The following is a 17,012-nucleotide window of genomic DNA, read 5'->3' on the forward strand; positions in this document are numbered from 1 at the left end:
CTTTATGAAAGATCACTTTGAATACTCTTTGGTTTAAGTCTAAAACTCTATAATACGCAACATAGCAGCACTTGTAGAAAGACATTCATTAACACGTTCACTCTCATTGTCCATGCGGACATGACGACTGCGATTCTCATTCTGATACTGACTCATCTAAAGACCTCGTCCAATATATGTATGTATATATATATATATATATATATATATATATATATATATATATATATATATATTTATATATATATATATATATATATATATATATATATATATATATATATATATATATATATATATATATATATATATATATATAGCAATAAACAGGCATGTTCCGGTGCATTTTTCCCTTCAGATAACCTGAAATTAAATGTACTATGGAGGACTTCCAACTTAATGTCTTTTTTTTTTTTTTTTTTAAGCAGACACCAAGTTGTTGGTATTCCCAAATAGAGGTCACACACCTAAGCCCCCTAGATTGTTCCAGATATACCCGAAGCCTCACACAAAGGCCAGTGGATTTAAATAGAAAGGAAACGAGCGAATGATCGAATAATTATCTAGATGGTAGGACCAGGATTTTTTTATGAAACAGACATTGACTAACACTCCTAGCTGTGTTTTTTCTGATTTGTATAATGCTATTTCTAAGGACTATTATTATTTTCATTTTAATATTGTTAATATTAAGCATTTATTTTATTTTTCAATTCAATTGGCAGAACTTAATATCTAAATTTTCCACAATATTATCAACTTTGGTAGCAGCATGAGGCTCAATGAAATCATCGGACAACTGCGCATGGACACATGCCTGCTCATTTTCAAGTTTTGTCAACCAGTTACATCTTCTCGGCTTCATGTCATTCAGAAGCAACGGTCTACGAAGGTAGTATCACCTTTATGGGTTACTCTCTCTCTCTTCTCTCTCTTGCTCTCTTGATGTGCATTCTTCGTTAGCTGTGCAGTGCCTCTATGCTGTGTTTTATTTAACCATGCATACTCGTAAGAACACTCTTGTACAGTTTCTCTGTCGATTCCTCCTCATAACTGTACCGTTAGCTTGAGTCTGCCTTGCCGAGGGGGCTCAGTTCAGCTCAATGTGCCTGTATGAAGAGGTGTCTGTAAAACATTTCCGCTAGTTCTGCAGAGTCATATTTCAGATTCCCGCCGTAGAGGCCGCGGTTCTAAGGGAACAGTGGCCTGGCTGTGGTCAGAGTCTGAGCTAGTGTCCGTGTTTGTCCCACCAGGGCCCAGGCTGTCCCCGGTCCCTTCCTCTTTCTCCTCTTTGTTTGAAAGGGCCACCTCGTTCTCATAGCAAAATGAATTAGTGTTGGATAGAATATATTTTTTCTCAGCAAGTTCCCTCGCGCTGCACAGGGGGGTGCTGGGCACTTCGTAGGTCTTGTGAAAGCGAGAGTAGTCTACTTTGTAATAGTTTTTCTCCTCGAAGAGGACAGGCTCAAATCGGTGTCCCCACAGGATCTCACTGGCCACGTAGGAGCTGCGGCATTGGGTGGTCATGGCTGTGGCCTCCACCATGCCCTCCAGGATAACAACGATTTCAAAGTCAGAGTTCTCCATTTCCTGTTTGCTCATGTCGTAGAAAGGGCTGTCCTCATCTATCTCATGGACGATGGTGATCGGTGACACCAAGAAGATGCGGTCAATACCACTGTCAAAGCCCACGTCGATGTCCATCTGGTCTAGAGGAATAAACTCTCCTTCAGCTGTGGTGCGAGATCTAAGGAGCTGAGCTCGAACGTGGGCCTCTACCAGGTGGCTTTTGCGCAAGTTGCCCACCCGCCACATGAGACACAGCTTATTGTCCCTCATGGCCACTGTAGCATTGTGGCTGAACACCAGAGTCTCATTGCGCTTCTTGGGCTTTGCCATCTTAGCCATGACAGCACCGATAATGAAGGCATCAATGATGCAGCCAACTATGCTCTGAAATACAACCATGAACACTGCAATGGGGCACTCATCTGTAACATAGCGATAACCGTAGCCGATAGTGGTCTGTGTCTCGATCGAGAAGAGAAAGGCAGCCGTGAAGGTGCTGACGTTGGAGACACACTTGGGCCCGTCATTCTCCAGGTCTCCATGGAATATTGCAACCAGCCAGAAGATACATCCAAAAAACAGCCACGACAGCAGGAAGGCTAAGCAGAAGATAACGAACATCCATCGCCAGCGAATGTCCACGCACGTGGTGAAGATGTCGGCCAGGTAGCGCTGGCTCTTCTCACTGACGTTGATGAACTGCACATTGCAATGCCCATCTTTCTTGACAAACCTGCTCTGGGTCTGGTGACGGGTATGGACTTTACCCTTCCCGTTACCGTACCCATTTGGCACCGCAGCAGTGGCCAACTTCATACCGTCCTCCTCTGATGACACGATGCTGTAGCGGTTGGCCCGCACACTTCCCATCACCTCAGCCTGGGAGGTCTGTGCTGTTTCTGCTTTGGAAAACAGTCTTAGTTTCTGGAAAAAGCGTTGGAGAAACAGTTTTGAAACACTCACGGGGACCAACACAAGAAGGAAATGGGTTTGTTCAGAGCCGGACGCGGGAGGCGTCTCTTTGCTCAGGTGGGACCTTTGATTGACAGAAGGGCCAAGGATGGGAGAATCACTTGGTTCTCATCTGCTTTGCTGATATCATTGATCAAATGTCCTATCAGAAACAAGAAACAAGATATACGTTAAGATTAATTGGCTGTGACTGTAAACTCAACATTCTCTTAACATGAGCATTCTCTGAATTGAAATTTTTGGATCTAACAGTGCACGAGTCTCTGAGATCAATTGTGATGAACATAATTCTCACATATTCTCATGCTTGAACTGATCAATTTGTACACTGATTATATCATATGGTATGTGCTTAATCAAAAACTCATACTTTGAAACTTTAGAGCACCCTGACCATTCCTTTCAGATTTAGGGGGAAAAAAACAGCAGTGTTAGCCAGTAAGACTTCCCTCGAAACGGACAAAATAACAGAACCTAAGTTGGACTTTAAGTCATCAGTGAGGCCATGATGTAAACAGTTTCTTGTTTGAATGTGAACTTATTTATTTATTTATTTTATTATGGATAATCAGTTCTATTGTCCATATTTTGAGGAAGATAATTCTTAATTTCACTTATTCTTCTTGTGTTTTTACATCATGGAAATTTCAATATCAGTCACCAACACCTGTGTCAATTTTTTAGTCAAAAGTGTATTTCTAGAATACAATGACAATGAGATTTTACAAGACAGTGCACCACAGCACTTGATAATGCCATGTCTGTTTATGCTTTCTCCCATATAGTGTACTTGCCCACAGGACTGTTAATAATACCCGTTTTCACATACTGTGCTAATCAGGGAATGGGTGAATGGAAATTTGTTTAGTTCAGTCACGTATGTCAATTACCTATGCAGTAATTTAAATTGGCTAAAACTCATCTATAACCAACAGTGGGTTCCTGAAAGCTCTGCTCAAAACCTTTACAGTATCCTCTGTATATTTAACATATTATCTATTTTTAGTGTACTGAACAATAATAAAATGACAGGATATTCACAAATCATCACAGAAAGGTCATCACAGGTCTTCCAGGTAAAAAGCTGAAACAGCTCATCTTTTCCATGAATGTGCAACCCTATAAGATAAGACCTGTTCCCTAAAGGATTTTTGACATTTTAAGAGTCAAACGAGGAAAGAGAACTCATTTAGTCGATAGAGAACAGCATGTACTCTGATATATATGTATTCTTGTGTCCAACCTCTTCAAATACTGTATCAATGTACAGTACATAGCATTCTGAACTCTTGCTTAAACATCAGCAAAGGTAAAAACAAGCTAAGACTGGTTTGCAGTAGGGCGCAGAGCAGGGACTGAGACGAGGCTTGTTGACTTGAGAGCTTGTCCTGTGAGACCTCATCTTCTCTCTCAGCAGTATAATGACAGCCCTGTGACAATTCCCCGGGGAGGGCTAAAACACTACTCACTAAAGCTCCTATTCTGCCCTCAATGTTTTAGCAACCATAACTGAAAAGAAAGATCCCATTTTATCTTATTTAGCATATGTACAAAACAGAAAAAGGATTTGAGAGAGAAAAAGACAGCAAGCTAGTAAGATGGAAAGAATCTTGGGAAAATGTGTATTTAAACAGAAATTACGTTTTATTATATATACTAGTAAGGACATTTCTGCCATCTAAAACAAAAGTAAGCGGTTTATTTTCTTTCACTTTTACTAAAGACATGTTTTTCACATGTGGCCCCACAGACATTCAGATAAAGAGCAGGTTGATAGATGCCATTATTTCTTACATGAAACATAATATGACAGTGTTTATATCTAGGAAAGTTGTTTATTTTGATGGCATGGACCAGTGAGGACCAATGGAAAATGTTACATAAAAGTCTACATTCTTTTGAGTGATCTAACTAGGATTGATACTCCTAAAATATGGTTGCATATTTAAGGGAAATTCATTTTTCCCTATTATCACCATTAACAGTTTAACTATGTTGTGTGCATTGGCCTGGCAAACAAGCTAAGCACCAATTTAGCTGCCAATTGAAAGTCTCTGAGTGTTTAGGGCAGAAAAGGGGACCTGCGTGTCTGTCAGCCGACTGACGCCTGACAACTGGTGAGCACAGCTGTGCTCCAAATATATTAGACAAATGCAACATTGCAACATTGAGTTCAATAGAATAGACAACTAAGAACAATAATAGACTAATATAATATTTAACCTCACGTGCTGAATGCAGCAAAGCAAATAAAACCCCATATGTTCCTTTTATAAGGCAAATCTTATGTGAAGTATATGGAGAAGTCAACAGGTGCTGGAGGAAAAGACATTCCCTTAATCTTTTTTTTTTCTTTCAGTTTCTTTCTTTTGAATGACTACTAAATAGTCCACATCCATAAAGTAATAGGAAATTCAACATGCTGTGTCACCTTGTGCATTTGTCTTCAGAGAAAATAAAAATAAAATATTGAACATACACAGGTTTCATGTTTCATTCAACTGTCATGTACATGAGAGTAAGAAAAAATTGTAAACAATAACTCATAAGAATAATCACTTGTCTTGGACAGCAATAATATTAAATGCTAATTTTTTAAATAGATTTTTTTATTTATCTGATATCATGCGTTTCCTATAAACTTTTACTATGTCTATTACAACTGTCTCAAATTATGCTTAGAGTATCTGCTATCAAAAATAAAATATAACCGATAACTCCACTAAAAGTCTCTTGTGCACTTAAAGAGTAACATCTGAGCAACAGTATTCTCAATGGAAGGAAGTTAAAATGTATAGCACAAAACACTTCATATCATGTCAAACAGTAAGAGTTTATTTACAGTTGCATAAAATATGTGAACAAATATATGTGCGACCTTACCTAGTCATTTGTAAATGAACACGAAAAAGTTGTCATATAAATAAAAAATATCCCACGAATGGTTTTACTATCCACACTGTCTTCTCATTGATCTTGTTCTCTCCACGTAACGTATTAATATTATTTGATATGAAGTATAAGAACAGAAATCTCCACGTTTCTCCTCTTGTTTGCAGTGTGCGGCAACTCATGTGCTGCTTCTTCTAGGCTTCAAACCCATTTAAACAAGACGCAACAGCTAGCCACGCCCTCCCTGAAAACCGCCAATCCGATGAGAGAGGGAGTTTCACGCGCGGATATATCTTCCTCTCAGACTGGGGATCAAGTGAAACGCGGAGCCACAGCTGCTTGCAAATCAAGGCTTGAATCCCCCCGAAGGAAGACAAAACATAAGCTTGTGGGTGTCTAAAAGTATGTATTATTTCATAAGTATGCATATGTGTCAGCAGAGTTTCCAAACAAACTTTTCACCACAGTGACATTACAAGTTAGTCACAATGAGCTGACAAACACAACGCGTTCGCCTGAGGAGGTAAGGTAACCATAGCAACAGTAAGATTTTTCTCACTGTCTTACGTTTCTTCGACAAAACATTCGGTCATAATCTGTTTACAAGTCATAAATATAATTGCAACGTGATTGCACGACTGTGGGCGAGCCATATTTGTGAGTGAGGAAAATTTCTAACTGAAAAGTGAAGTACACAAAAAAAGAAATTGTGTATTTCTCCCACTGACCTCAGATATTTAACTATGAGTAATACTACCAAGCGTTAAAGAATGAACATTGGCCATTTCCCTGAAATAAAGTGGAATTTAAAGCTTAGTTTGTGGTTTATTGTAACGTTGCGTTTCTTTTCAACACATACTATAGAAATTAACATTACGTTTAATTTGTTAATAGTGGGTCCAAGTCAATGTGAATGTCATTTATCAGGTTCCAGGCAATTATTTAAGTATATTTTGTTTCAATAAACAAATGCTGTATAAAATAATTTAAAGTGAAATACTGTTGTGGCCTTTTGTCTATATATATGCTAGTGAAACAAAAAACAATGAATTAAAACATTCTGGAAATGTGCTTTTCTTGGTTGTGCTATTATGAAATATGATCACAAAATAGTATAGGGTCCGCTGTTTGCATTTCCACAGGACGACTCTGAATTTATTCAGGTATTGTTAGGCTTCCAGCATCTTATATAATGACATTGTATTAATGTGCATTGTATTGTTGGGAATCAGTAATTCAAGCATTGTGGAAGATCATTTATTGTTCAATCAGAGGAATGTTTCTCCTTCTCTTTATAAGTGGTCCAATGAAAACCCAGCAGTAAGTGCTCCACAGGCCTTTGCCCTTCCTGGCTGCTGCGTGTCACACACTGCTTACTTATCATAACTAATGAGCCATGTTAAACTTTTATTTGTGAAGCTGTTGCAAAGTGCTTATTTTAGTTACTTTCTTGTTCAAGTCTATAAATAATACAGACTATTTATAGGTGAAACGTGGTGCATGAGCTGTCCAGCCTCTGTTTACCTTTCAGCCTAATTTGAGGCGATGCTTGGACAGCACTGCATCCAACCACAAGGTGGAGGTCTGGAGACTTTACTTTCGAGGAAAACCTCCTGGGACCTAGCAGTTTTATTCACTGTAGTAGACATATGTTTTTTGTTAATATCTCTGAGACCATACATGCCACTGTTTTGAGTCCTGGTCTGATTTGAAGAGGACATCCAGAACTTTTCTGTCATGCCAAATTATTGGATGTGGTAAATGTGATAACATCAGTGTATGGTTTAACAATTTTAAAATGTGATGTATATATATATATATATATATATATATATATATATATATATATATATATATATATATATATATATATATATATATATATTAATTAGCACAAATATTAAATTATGTACATTTATATTAAATATGATGTCAATATTTTAGAAATGTTTGGTTGCAGGAAGAGAGGTCTTTTAACAATCATACATTGCACAATAAAATTGAAAATCAATTTATTAACCGTTAGATTGTCCATAAGGGAATTGGATTAATGCTGTGTAAATATTGAAAATTGCCACTGGGCCTCTGTTTCCAAAAGATTTTATTAGTTGTTTGGATGGAAAGGTTAACCACTCTGCAAAATAAGGTAGAACAGTGTTCTGCATTTACTCAACTAATGCCAAAGAGACAAACTGACTGACCACAGTTTTGTCTGGTTAACGTCACTTTCATTATAATTGATCCCTTGCCTCTTATGTAGGTTGAAGGTTTGGGTTCATGATTTAATCAAGGAGGACCTTTTTTTCATTTCGGGATATCAAAGGACCTTCAAGGTCATAGAAGAAGAGTCTGTAATGTCCATCAAATCTGTGACATCAGTGATAAAGTGGTATAAAGTGATACAAGGTGCAAGGTTGCTTTGTGCAAGGTTGCTTAATGCCACATGGATATACATAAAAAACACAATACTAATTAAACAAAACTTTTGTATTATTTTGAATTTAGTGCTCTAACTGGATTCTCATCAAAGCCAAAATGCCTACAGGGATTTAATGTGATATTCCACTACCTGTCTAGGATACTGTCTGTGTTAGAAGGGCTTTTTAAGATATTCCTTCTAACTGACCTTTATGTCTAAATCTAACTATACTGTAAGTGTGCAAGGCTATTTCTTATAGTGATGCCATTTGAGAGAGCCTGATTTCAAAAGTGCTTTAGCAAAGTCAGAATGTAGTCTACTGTTATAGCTTGTGTTCTTGGACAGCACTGCTGGTGGATGCTTTTTCTGCCTCAAGACTATTCCCATTAACCAATTCCACAGCTGCCGCTGGAGAACTTTTGTGGAGTGGTTTGTGTTTTGGCTGTTGCGAGCACTTCTTTAGGTCATACTCCTCTGCGCTTAATTCTGGGACCAGGACTTTAACTGTGTGGTTGAACAGGGCGTAGTCCACTCTGTAGTTCCTGCGGGTGACCTTGATCATCTCCTGAAAGTGCTGGCCCCACATTATCTCACTTGAAGTGTAGGATGTGCGTGTCTGGTGAAGGATGCCCGTGCAGTCATCAGTATAGGTGAAAGAGACCACCAGCTCAAAGTTCTCCTTCCTCAGGTCCTTCAAGCTCACCTTGTATAGAGGACTGCCAGGACTGATTTTATGAACTATAGTTGTTGGGATGGCCAGGATGATGTTGTTCTCTTCAATGTTGAGGTCTTTGTATGTAATGTTAACTTTTCCTGTGCTGTGTGCCAGGTGCCGTACCAGCTGTGCATGAGCTGTACCTTCTACCATGTGGTTCCTTCTGAAGTCCCCGACCCGCCATGACAGGCATAGGTGACCGTCACGTAAGCTGATCACCGCACAGTTGCTGAATCCAACCGTTTGGGCTCTCTTACGGGCAGATGCCATCTTGGCAACTGCAATGCCGATGACAAAAGTGTCAATGAAGACACTGATGACATCTTGGATGGTAACTACAATGATGGCAATCATACAGTTCTCTGACATCCCCCGAAAGCCATAACCAATGGTGGTCTGGGTCTCTAATGAGAATAGAAATGCTGCTGTAAAACTTCGAACCTCATAAACACATGGCTCTTTGTTGGGGTCTTTCATATCGCCGTGGGTCAGTGCAATGATCCAGAACAAAATTCCAAAAAAGAGCCATGATAAAATGTAGGAGAGAGCAAATGTCAAGAACATGACCCTCCAGCGGATCTCCACCAGGGTAGTGAAGATGTCAGTGATCCAGAGAAACCAATCCTTTGGAATGTTCTGCACAACCATGTTACAACTCCCATCTTTTTTTACGTATCTTTTCTTCTTAGAGTTATAGTCGTCATCTGTAAGCACACTAGGATTTTCGTCACTGCACTTCACTCCAGAATACTGTACTGTGTATGAGTTCATGCTGCCTCAGTCTAGAGAAGAGAGAAATGCACAGATTCAAAGGTACCCGTAATACTGCACTTAATTTTATACATACATGCACTGTTGCATCTTGAATAGACAGACAGATTTTTACATTCATGCAAAGAAAAAAAAGAAAAGAAAAAAAATGTGATTATGATTCTTGAACATGGGATCAGTTTCATTTACTGCCAACTCGGGGGACTAGATCGCTACACAGTTATAGAGCAGGTTTGACAGACACCGATTAAGTGTTTTTTTTTTTTTTTTTTTTTTTGAAATGGTGAGCAACAAACACTTTTTTTTTTTTTTTTTTTTTTTGTCATAAGATCATGAGAAAACCACTTTTGTTATGCTGAGAAAATAAGACAAAAAAAAAAAATAATGCATGGTCCCTCAGGGTGTCCACAAGTCTTATCACATACGATAAATCCGTATACAAGGACATTTAAGGATATTGACAGATGTCTTAATGATGCCTTTGGAGGATTTGCCAGTTCTGTAGATGTATGATAAGTTTTACAGTGCTTACACAAAACAGTTACAAAAACATGGTTTGATGCGCACTTGGTGTACTATTTCTTTGCAGAGTTTTATTTCCACTAAACACATCCTTGTTTGTGACAGTAACTGTTATGGTGGCATTTGTATTGTAATGCATTCCATGTATGTTCAAGGAAATCTGACTTCTGTATGCAACTGACAGTTCAAGGGATTTTTGTTAAAAAAAAAATATCAATCAGAAGTTATTTTATTCTTTGGGTTTTTAGATATATTTTGTGAAATAGCTTAAAAGTGGCTTAATAAGAAAGGAAGGTTGGCTTTTTTGTTAGTTTTGGTTTATCAGTATCATAATATCTTGTAAAGTGTGGCTTGAATTGGTTGTTATTCTTGATAACTTGTTCTTGTTTTGTTTTAGTATATTGCTGCTAAATGTAGTATTTGCAAACCTTTACGAGAACACATTTTGTAAACACTACCATATTTTGTCTCTTGGTCATAAGCACCACAAGTTGTGTTAGGGCCAACTTTAAGGATGTCTTAGGCTGGGTGGTGATGTGTGGAACAAAAAAAGGGTTGTGGTCAGTGGCTTAGCCATTTTATGAAGATGACTTAACACAAGCTTAACTTGGGGACACCATATGGAATGCTGGACCAGAACAGAGATCAGATCTTTTTGACATAATCCACATTGTGCCCTGCTTAAAAGTGTAAAGTCCAGGTGTTAGAAGGAGAAGAATAGGGAAGATTCTCACTGAGAGATCAAATCTGGCTTTACAGCTTAGACCTGGTAGGCCTACATACAGTAGGCCTATTACATGCATGTAGTTCAATAGGACAACAGCTGACAGTTGACTTCCCCTCTTGTCTCAAGTCAAGACGTGTTACTCTATATTTTTCCTGTAATAAAATTCTAGCTATAACTTATTAAATGCTTGCACAGAATTTAGTTGTGGAAACAGATGTTCTGGAACAGGTCTAGACACTTCATGGCCTGTGTATAACGGTAGACTATTCTGTTTTTGAACATAGTTTGCGTCAACAATAAACATAAACGCCCCATTGTGGACTTTCCCCTCTTGATCAGGATGATGTACAGGCTTTTGTTTGCAGTTTTACACAGGAGGGCATACACAAACACCCATGCATATAAAACACACACATTATATTTGTAAATGAGAGGCAGTGTTAATACATATTTGTTACTTGTCTGTGGACACGAACCGACAAATAGTCCATACTGTGGGAATAACAGAAAGTAATAGAAAGAAAAAGAGAGCGATTGTTCTATATTTTCCCCATAGGTTGATATTTTTTTTTTTTTTTGTTAGAACTTTATTCATGTGTTCAATCAGAATTTTTGTCAGATGTTGGTTTGACTGGTACGTTTTGGCTTCTCAGTTCTATTTTAAGATGGAAATCTGGGTATGTTTATCAATGGTAATTCCTTTTTTTATAGCTCCCTTTGCCCAGTGTCAATACAGTTTATCATAATAGATTGGTTGCCTGGAGATGCAATCCTCATTGCTACAAACCATTGTAATCTTTTCAGTTTGTGGGATTCTTAGAAACATAACCGCATTGTGAAGCAGTTGTGCATAGAGAAATCTAATACTGTATCTTCCATTCTCAGTTGCCTTTTAAATTCCTTTCTATTGATAAGTTTGGCTTTGGTTGCTGAACATTTCTTACATGTGCTTATACAAAATTTACTGTAAGTTCTGGGTGCCATTTTAATCTTGTGCTGTTTATTCATCATTTAATGTGTTGTCTCACTTTCACTAATTTTGAAATTTACTACTGTGAAGCTTTCAAAAAGAGGGGTGTGGAAATTTACATTTAAATTGCATAATTTAAAATTAAAGATTTTTGTATGTTATTTAAAACATATAATCAACTCCTGATGGATATCATAAAGTCTTAACCTACAACTTTTGTATTGATGAATATCTACTTTCACTCACATATACTTTAAATTACGGAAGTACAAGGGGTTCTTCACATTGCCAATGTTTAGCTTTTAAGTTTTAGGAATGTGATTTGTTTCCTGTGGTTCCAGCAAATATGTACATTTTGGTCAAGTTGACTCCTCTTTATGAAGTAGCTCACCAAAAACTAGTTGTTGAATGACAAATGTACTTTTTGGCACATTTCTCATACAACTGTGTGATGATATTAATGATATGACTTGTTTTTGCATAGTTTTTGGAAGTTTTAAAGCTTTAGACCAAATGTATTGTAATTAAATTAGTGACTAGGATATTATTCAGAAAATCTATGTGTTTCACAATTGTAAAAGTCAAATGGGTCTTATGGGTTCGGACCAAGATAAGGATAAGTAAATGACCACATAATATTCTTTTTTGGTAAAGTATTCCTTAAATTATATTTGTTCTTCAGAAAATACTTGCTGATTTCCACATTGATAAAGAGGTCTGTGTTTTCTTTCTGCAGAATGAGTGGGCTCAGCCAGGATAGCAATAGCTGTTGTCTGGGTTGAGGCCTGCGCTTTCTTCCATTAACCATTAAAGGAAGCATCTCTGAACTGCAGCGCCTTGAGAAGGTAAATGAAAAGGAAATGGAAGCTTCCCATTGGGAGAACCTCTGGCAGTAGACAATTTTTTTTCAGCCAAACCACTAAGCATCTTCTCCACTTATTGCTACTCCCACCCAGCCATGCTGGGCAGCAGGTTCCACTAAGCTAACTGGCTGAACTGGTGTTCATTTCCTCTGGACACAGAGCCATGCATGTTTTTGCCAGATTATGGATTGATATTTCTGTAATCATGTGAAATAGTCAAAGTATCATCCAGTTATCTTTTCTCGTGAACTATTGGATACAAACAGAAAGAGGCCCTGTGGTTTTTTCTCCAATATTTGTGTGAAAAAAAAAAAACCCAGTGCAGATTTTCTTTTGTTAATGCAACTGCAGCTGTGAAAACTCAATTTCCACAAACTAATTGCCGTTATAGTTATTGCTTCAGTCCTTATACTGTTTGTGAAATGTGCAATTTACACAGAAATCTGTGCCGGTGTTTGTGAATTTTACAGTCTGTTTCTAGCTCATGTTTTGAATTTTAGAGCATCAGATTGGCTCACAAATCAATATCTGTTTCATGAACGTTGAAAATTACACACATCATCAAAACCATCATGCCCAGTATTTCTTAATGACAATCATAATGCATAAACCCTGTACTGTGTCCCACAAAGAATGTTTAAGACTTTAAATAACTCAGTTAGTACTAACTCCAGGGTGATTTCAGTTTGGAGCGCTAAAATAGATAACCTCAAACATTCTGTCATCATGAGCCCACCCTCATGTCCTTTTCAACCTGCATGACTTTCTTTCTTCTGCAGAATATAAAGGGGAAACATTCTGAAGAATGCCCTGGTTAATTTTCTAATGTTCTGTGCTCCTTTTGTGTCCTTTTTAAACTGGAAAGCGTAAGTCCCTCTTCAGTGTAATTGCATTCAAATGGTCATGCCATGCCACGAGGATGAGTAAATGATGACATAAGACATTTCACTTTTGCTGAACTATCCCTTTAATGCACAGTCACAATTTCATATAATGATGAATCAGTTGGTGGTCAAGTTCCTGAGGAAACAGAACCAGCTTCTCAAAAACTGAATCTTGCACTAACATAAAACAAACTGCAAAGGCCACTTCTTGTGTCAAACAATGTAAATGAAAAGTCACAAACATTTAAACAAAATGCATACTAAAATAGTAATTCTGTAATTACTAATTCTGCCCTCTCCTTCAGATGACCATTTCTTAAGACAAACACCGGCACAAGATCATGAGGTCAGGTAAAGGATGCCAATGTTTTATCAAATCATTGTGGCACAAGTATGTGTCTTTGAAAGCTAAACATGCCCTTTCTTTGCTTTGTTTTTTGTTTTGATCCGACCAACACAGTAATTCAGAGATAAAACTTTTTTGTGTACTAAATAGTGAAATGGTGACTGCATCAATGATTGTGTCTGCATCTGACTGTCAGGGAACATATAAAAGTTTTAGACATATAATTAGAAACCCAGTCAATATCACGCTGAAGGATACTAGATTCTTTAGAAGTGTGACAGGAAATGTTCATAATTTGTGGTCTTCTAAATGGACGCTTGTGTCTTACTTCTTTCAGATTGATTCTTTCACTTACGATCAGCTAAAGGGGAAGGTGGTATGCATAAACTGCTCATGTGGGACATATGGCAATGTTCTGAATGTCAAAGAACTAGTACAGCTTACCTCTGTTATGTTTCCTGCACTGCTTGAGGGCTTTACAAGACTATTACATGCCCACTTAAAGCAAATAACATCAATGCAGATACAGTATTCAGTCACACGAAACCACCCGTTATGTGGGGAGCAGAACTTCTTTGCCCTAGGCCCTGTCTCACCCATAATGACCTTTAATTTTTTGGTTCCCAGGAAGTTAGAGGCACTTTATTTGGCTAATGTTTTACCCATTCCTTCACAAGCTCCTGTGGATCAGAGCACCAGACTGTGTTGAGCAAAGTTTACTGTTATGTAAAGCTTTTTATCTGTGCAAGGATCTTGGAAGGTGGCACGTGCAGGCTACAGGTGTGGTACACTTTGGTTTCTTTAATTTTTCCACAGACATGTTAGTTAAAACACAGAGACAAAAGAGTAATTGAGATGAGGACTAAGCTGTCACCTTGTTAGGACTTTTCCGCATTACAATATGCTTAAAGTGCTACTTTATTACTAGCGTGAGTACCATGTTAGCCAAGCTCCGTTAATCTTTGCCCCTGAAGCACACATCAAAAACAGAGATGTTGACATTTTTAATGTCCCTGGAATACATGACAACAGCACTTTGTAAGTTTAAGATTAATAGAAACAAATTAGCATGGAATATTTATGCAACATTGAGTTTTGTGCTGTGTCAAGCTGTTTAGACATTCCAAGAAAATTCCTTAAAACAGTATATACAAGTTGAGCAGCATGGATTTTTGCTTGGAACAAATTCTTAATGGCTCAGTTCATACATCACTAATTATGTTTGACAAATAATATTTCTGGTTAATTTATAACATTTAAATGTATCTTTAATTATGAAACAGAGTATATGGAAAAAATACTTTTATTGGACTTCTTTTGAGTCATTTGAGTCCATTGTTTTCTTAGATTACAGCATGTTCTCTCAGACACCTTTTGCACTCCCATTTAAAGCTTGAGACTTGTCCTCCCTAAAGCAGCTCGAGTGTCACCCATATCCTGGCGCAGCCCTTCCTTTAACGCCTTAAAACCTTAGCAGAATAGGTTTATCGCTTCTAACATGCCTCTTTTCTGATCTGTGTCTGACAGCAACAGGAAACAAGAAATAGCATTCACTTTTGGGGGGCGGACTTGGGAGGCGGATGACTGATCTTTTAGGACTAGGCTCAAATTGTTGTCCACCCCGTGTCCACCCATGCAAACTTAACACTTAAGACTCTGAATCTGTGTAATTTAGGTTTACAATCATTTTAACTCAAGTAATTTTTCACGATCTACAAGCATTGTTCTCACAAATAGTGTTATTTCTTCTCACAGGAGAGCTGTGATTTGCCATTTCTAGTGAATAAATAAACAGACTGAGAATGAGGATGGTGCCTACCTGCTCTGTCTGTTGCAGTGAGAGTGTAGCGTGCTTTGAAGTTTCCACCTGAGTGCAGGACTGCAAACAAACTCCAATGGCTATAGAGGTTGGATTGGGTAAGTGTGTGTGTGACTAGAGAACCAGCCCACCTGTACCTATGATGGAGAAAATTCACATGCGCTCTTTGAGTGTGTGGCAAGCTTAAAGCCATAGCGACTGACAGTGTCTGTCAAGTGCTTAAGACGTTTTAGTCCAAGTAATGAATGCATTTATCGTTAACACATGATTACTTTAGCATTCTTTTGTTCTGTGAGGATAGACAGAGATTTTTTTAATTCTAAAAATTTTTTGTTATCATATACCGAATGGTTAATCAAAAAGTCAAGTTGCACACATTATATCTTCTTTTAAAGTGATACTCCACCACAAAATGAAAATTTTGTCATTAATCACTTTACCCCCATGTTGTTCAAACCTATAAAATCTTTGTTCGTCTTCGGAACACAATTTAAGATATTTTGGATGAAAATCCTGTGACTGTCCCATTAACTGCCAAGTAAATTACACTGTAAAGGTCCAGAAAACTATGAAAGACATTGTCAGAATAGTCCATCAGCCATCAGTGGTTCGACCGTTCGACCATAACATTATGAAGCGACAAGAATACTTTTTGTATGTGGAAGAAACAAAAATAACGACTTTATTTTTTTTATTACTAAATATTAAATGGATTGAATGAATATTAATATACCTCTGGCATATTGCTTGAGTGCATTTGGAATATAGCAAATGGGTTGTGTGAACTAATTTAATGGTGCTTTTTTGCGTATAAATCATCCTGCACTTTTTGTTGTGTGTTAAAGAGCACTGTAAACAATGCGCAAAATAAAGAAGAACAGTTGAATTACATGCAACTCAAATTTAATTTGGGTTTGCACGAATACAAGTAACAAAAATCGCCTGAATTAAATTAAAACGTGTAACATGCTCCCGGGAGTGAGGACATGTTGTCACAGTAAACACAGACAGCATAAACCTGAACAGCTTTGTAGTCTAGAGTTACAGCTAAGTCATCACAATGGCTGATCTGAATGAGACATTCTAAACCCAGCTATTAGAACTGCTGAAACTACTCAGAAAGAGAGAGTATGACAAATCCATGACTTACAGGAATATTTTTCATCTGTCAGTTGCTCTAAAAAGTGAGTTTACCGATTTAAAGGAGAGTAAACTTTATCTCTCGTGTTCAGTCAAAAGCACCTAAAATGAGACAAAAGTGTCTCTAGGCCACATCGCTTTGTATTGTTCTTTTCCCATTTCAAATGCAGGATCATTATATATCTTTCTTGCTTGAACTTGAGAAAGAAATAGGTTAGCTTGACTTATAAACAGTTTGGACAGGTTGATGTAGGCACACTTAATGAAATGGAAACAGGAGATTATTGTTCAGCCACCATAACTTTCCCATGCTGGCATAAATAAAAATGATCAATACATTTTCAGTGTTCTAATTAGAAATGTACATGTACTGTATATTTCTGGATTCATGATAAGGTGTTTT

At 37.6% G+C, this 17,012-nt stretch overlaps 2 protein-coding genes across 2 annotated transcripts; both read right to left on the minus strand.

Annotated features, from left to right (window-relative positions):
- Positions 1-320: 320 nt before the first annotated feature.
- On the minus strand, positions 321-5,615 carry LOC113111659 (inward rectifier potassium channel 2-like). Its single transcript, XM_026276624.1, has 2 exons — positions 5,425-5,615; positions 321-2,683 (listed from the first exon to the last, which is right to left on the minus strand). Exon 2 carries the CDS (start codon positions 2,437-2,439, stop codon positions 1,156-1,158), a length of 1,284 nt encoding a protein of 427 aa, XP_026132409.1. The 5' UTR covers positions 2,440-2,683; positions 5,425-5,615; the 3' UTR covers positions 321-1,155.
- A 1,902-nt stretch (positions 5,616-7,517) lies between these two features.
- LOC113111660 (inward rectifier potassium channel 16-like) lies at positions 7,518-15,628 on the minus strand. Its single transcript, XM_026276626.1, has 2 exons — positions 15,470-15,628; positions 7,518-9,349 (listed from the first exon to the last, which is right to left on the minus strand). Exon 2 carries the CDS (start codon positions 9,336-9,338, stop codon positions 8,175-8,177), a length of 1,164 nt encoding a protein of 387 aa, XP_026132411.1. The 5' UTR covers positions 9,339-9,349; positions 15,470-15,628; the 3' UTR covers positions 7,518-8,174.
- Between the last annotated feature and the right edge of the window lie 1,384 nt (positions 15,629-17,012).

Source organism: Carassius auratus, chromosome 12 (assembly GCF_003368295.1).
Source record: "Carassius auratus strain Wakin chromosome 12, ASM336829v1, whole genome shotgun sequence".
Classification (NCBI taxonomy): Eukaryota; Metazoa; Chordata; class Actinopteri; order Cypriniformes; family Cyprinidae; genus Carassius; species Carassius auratus.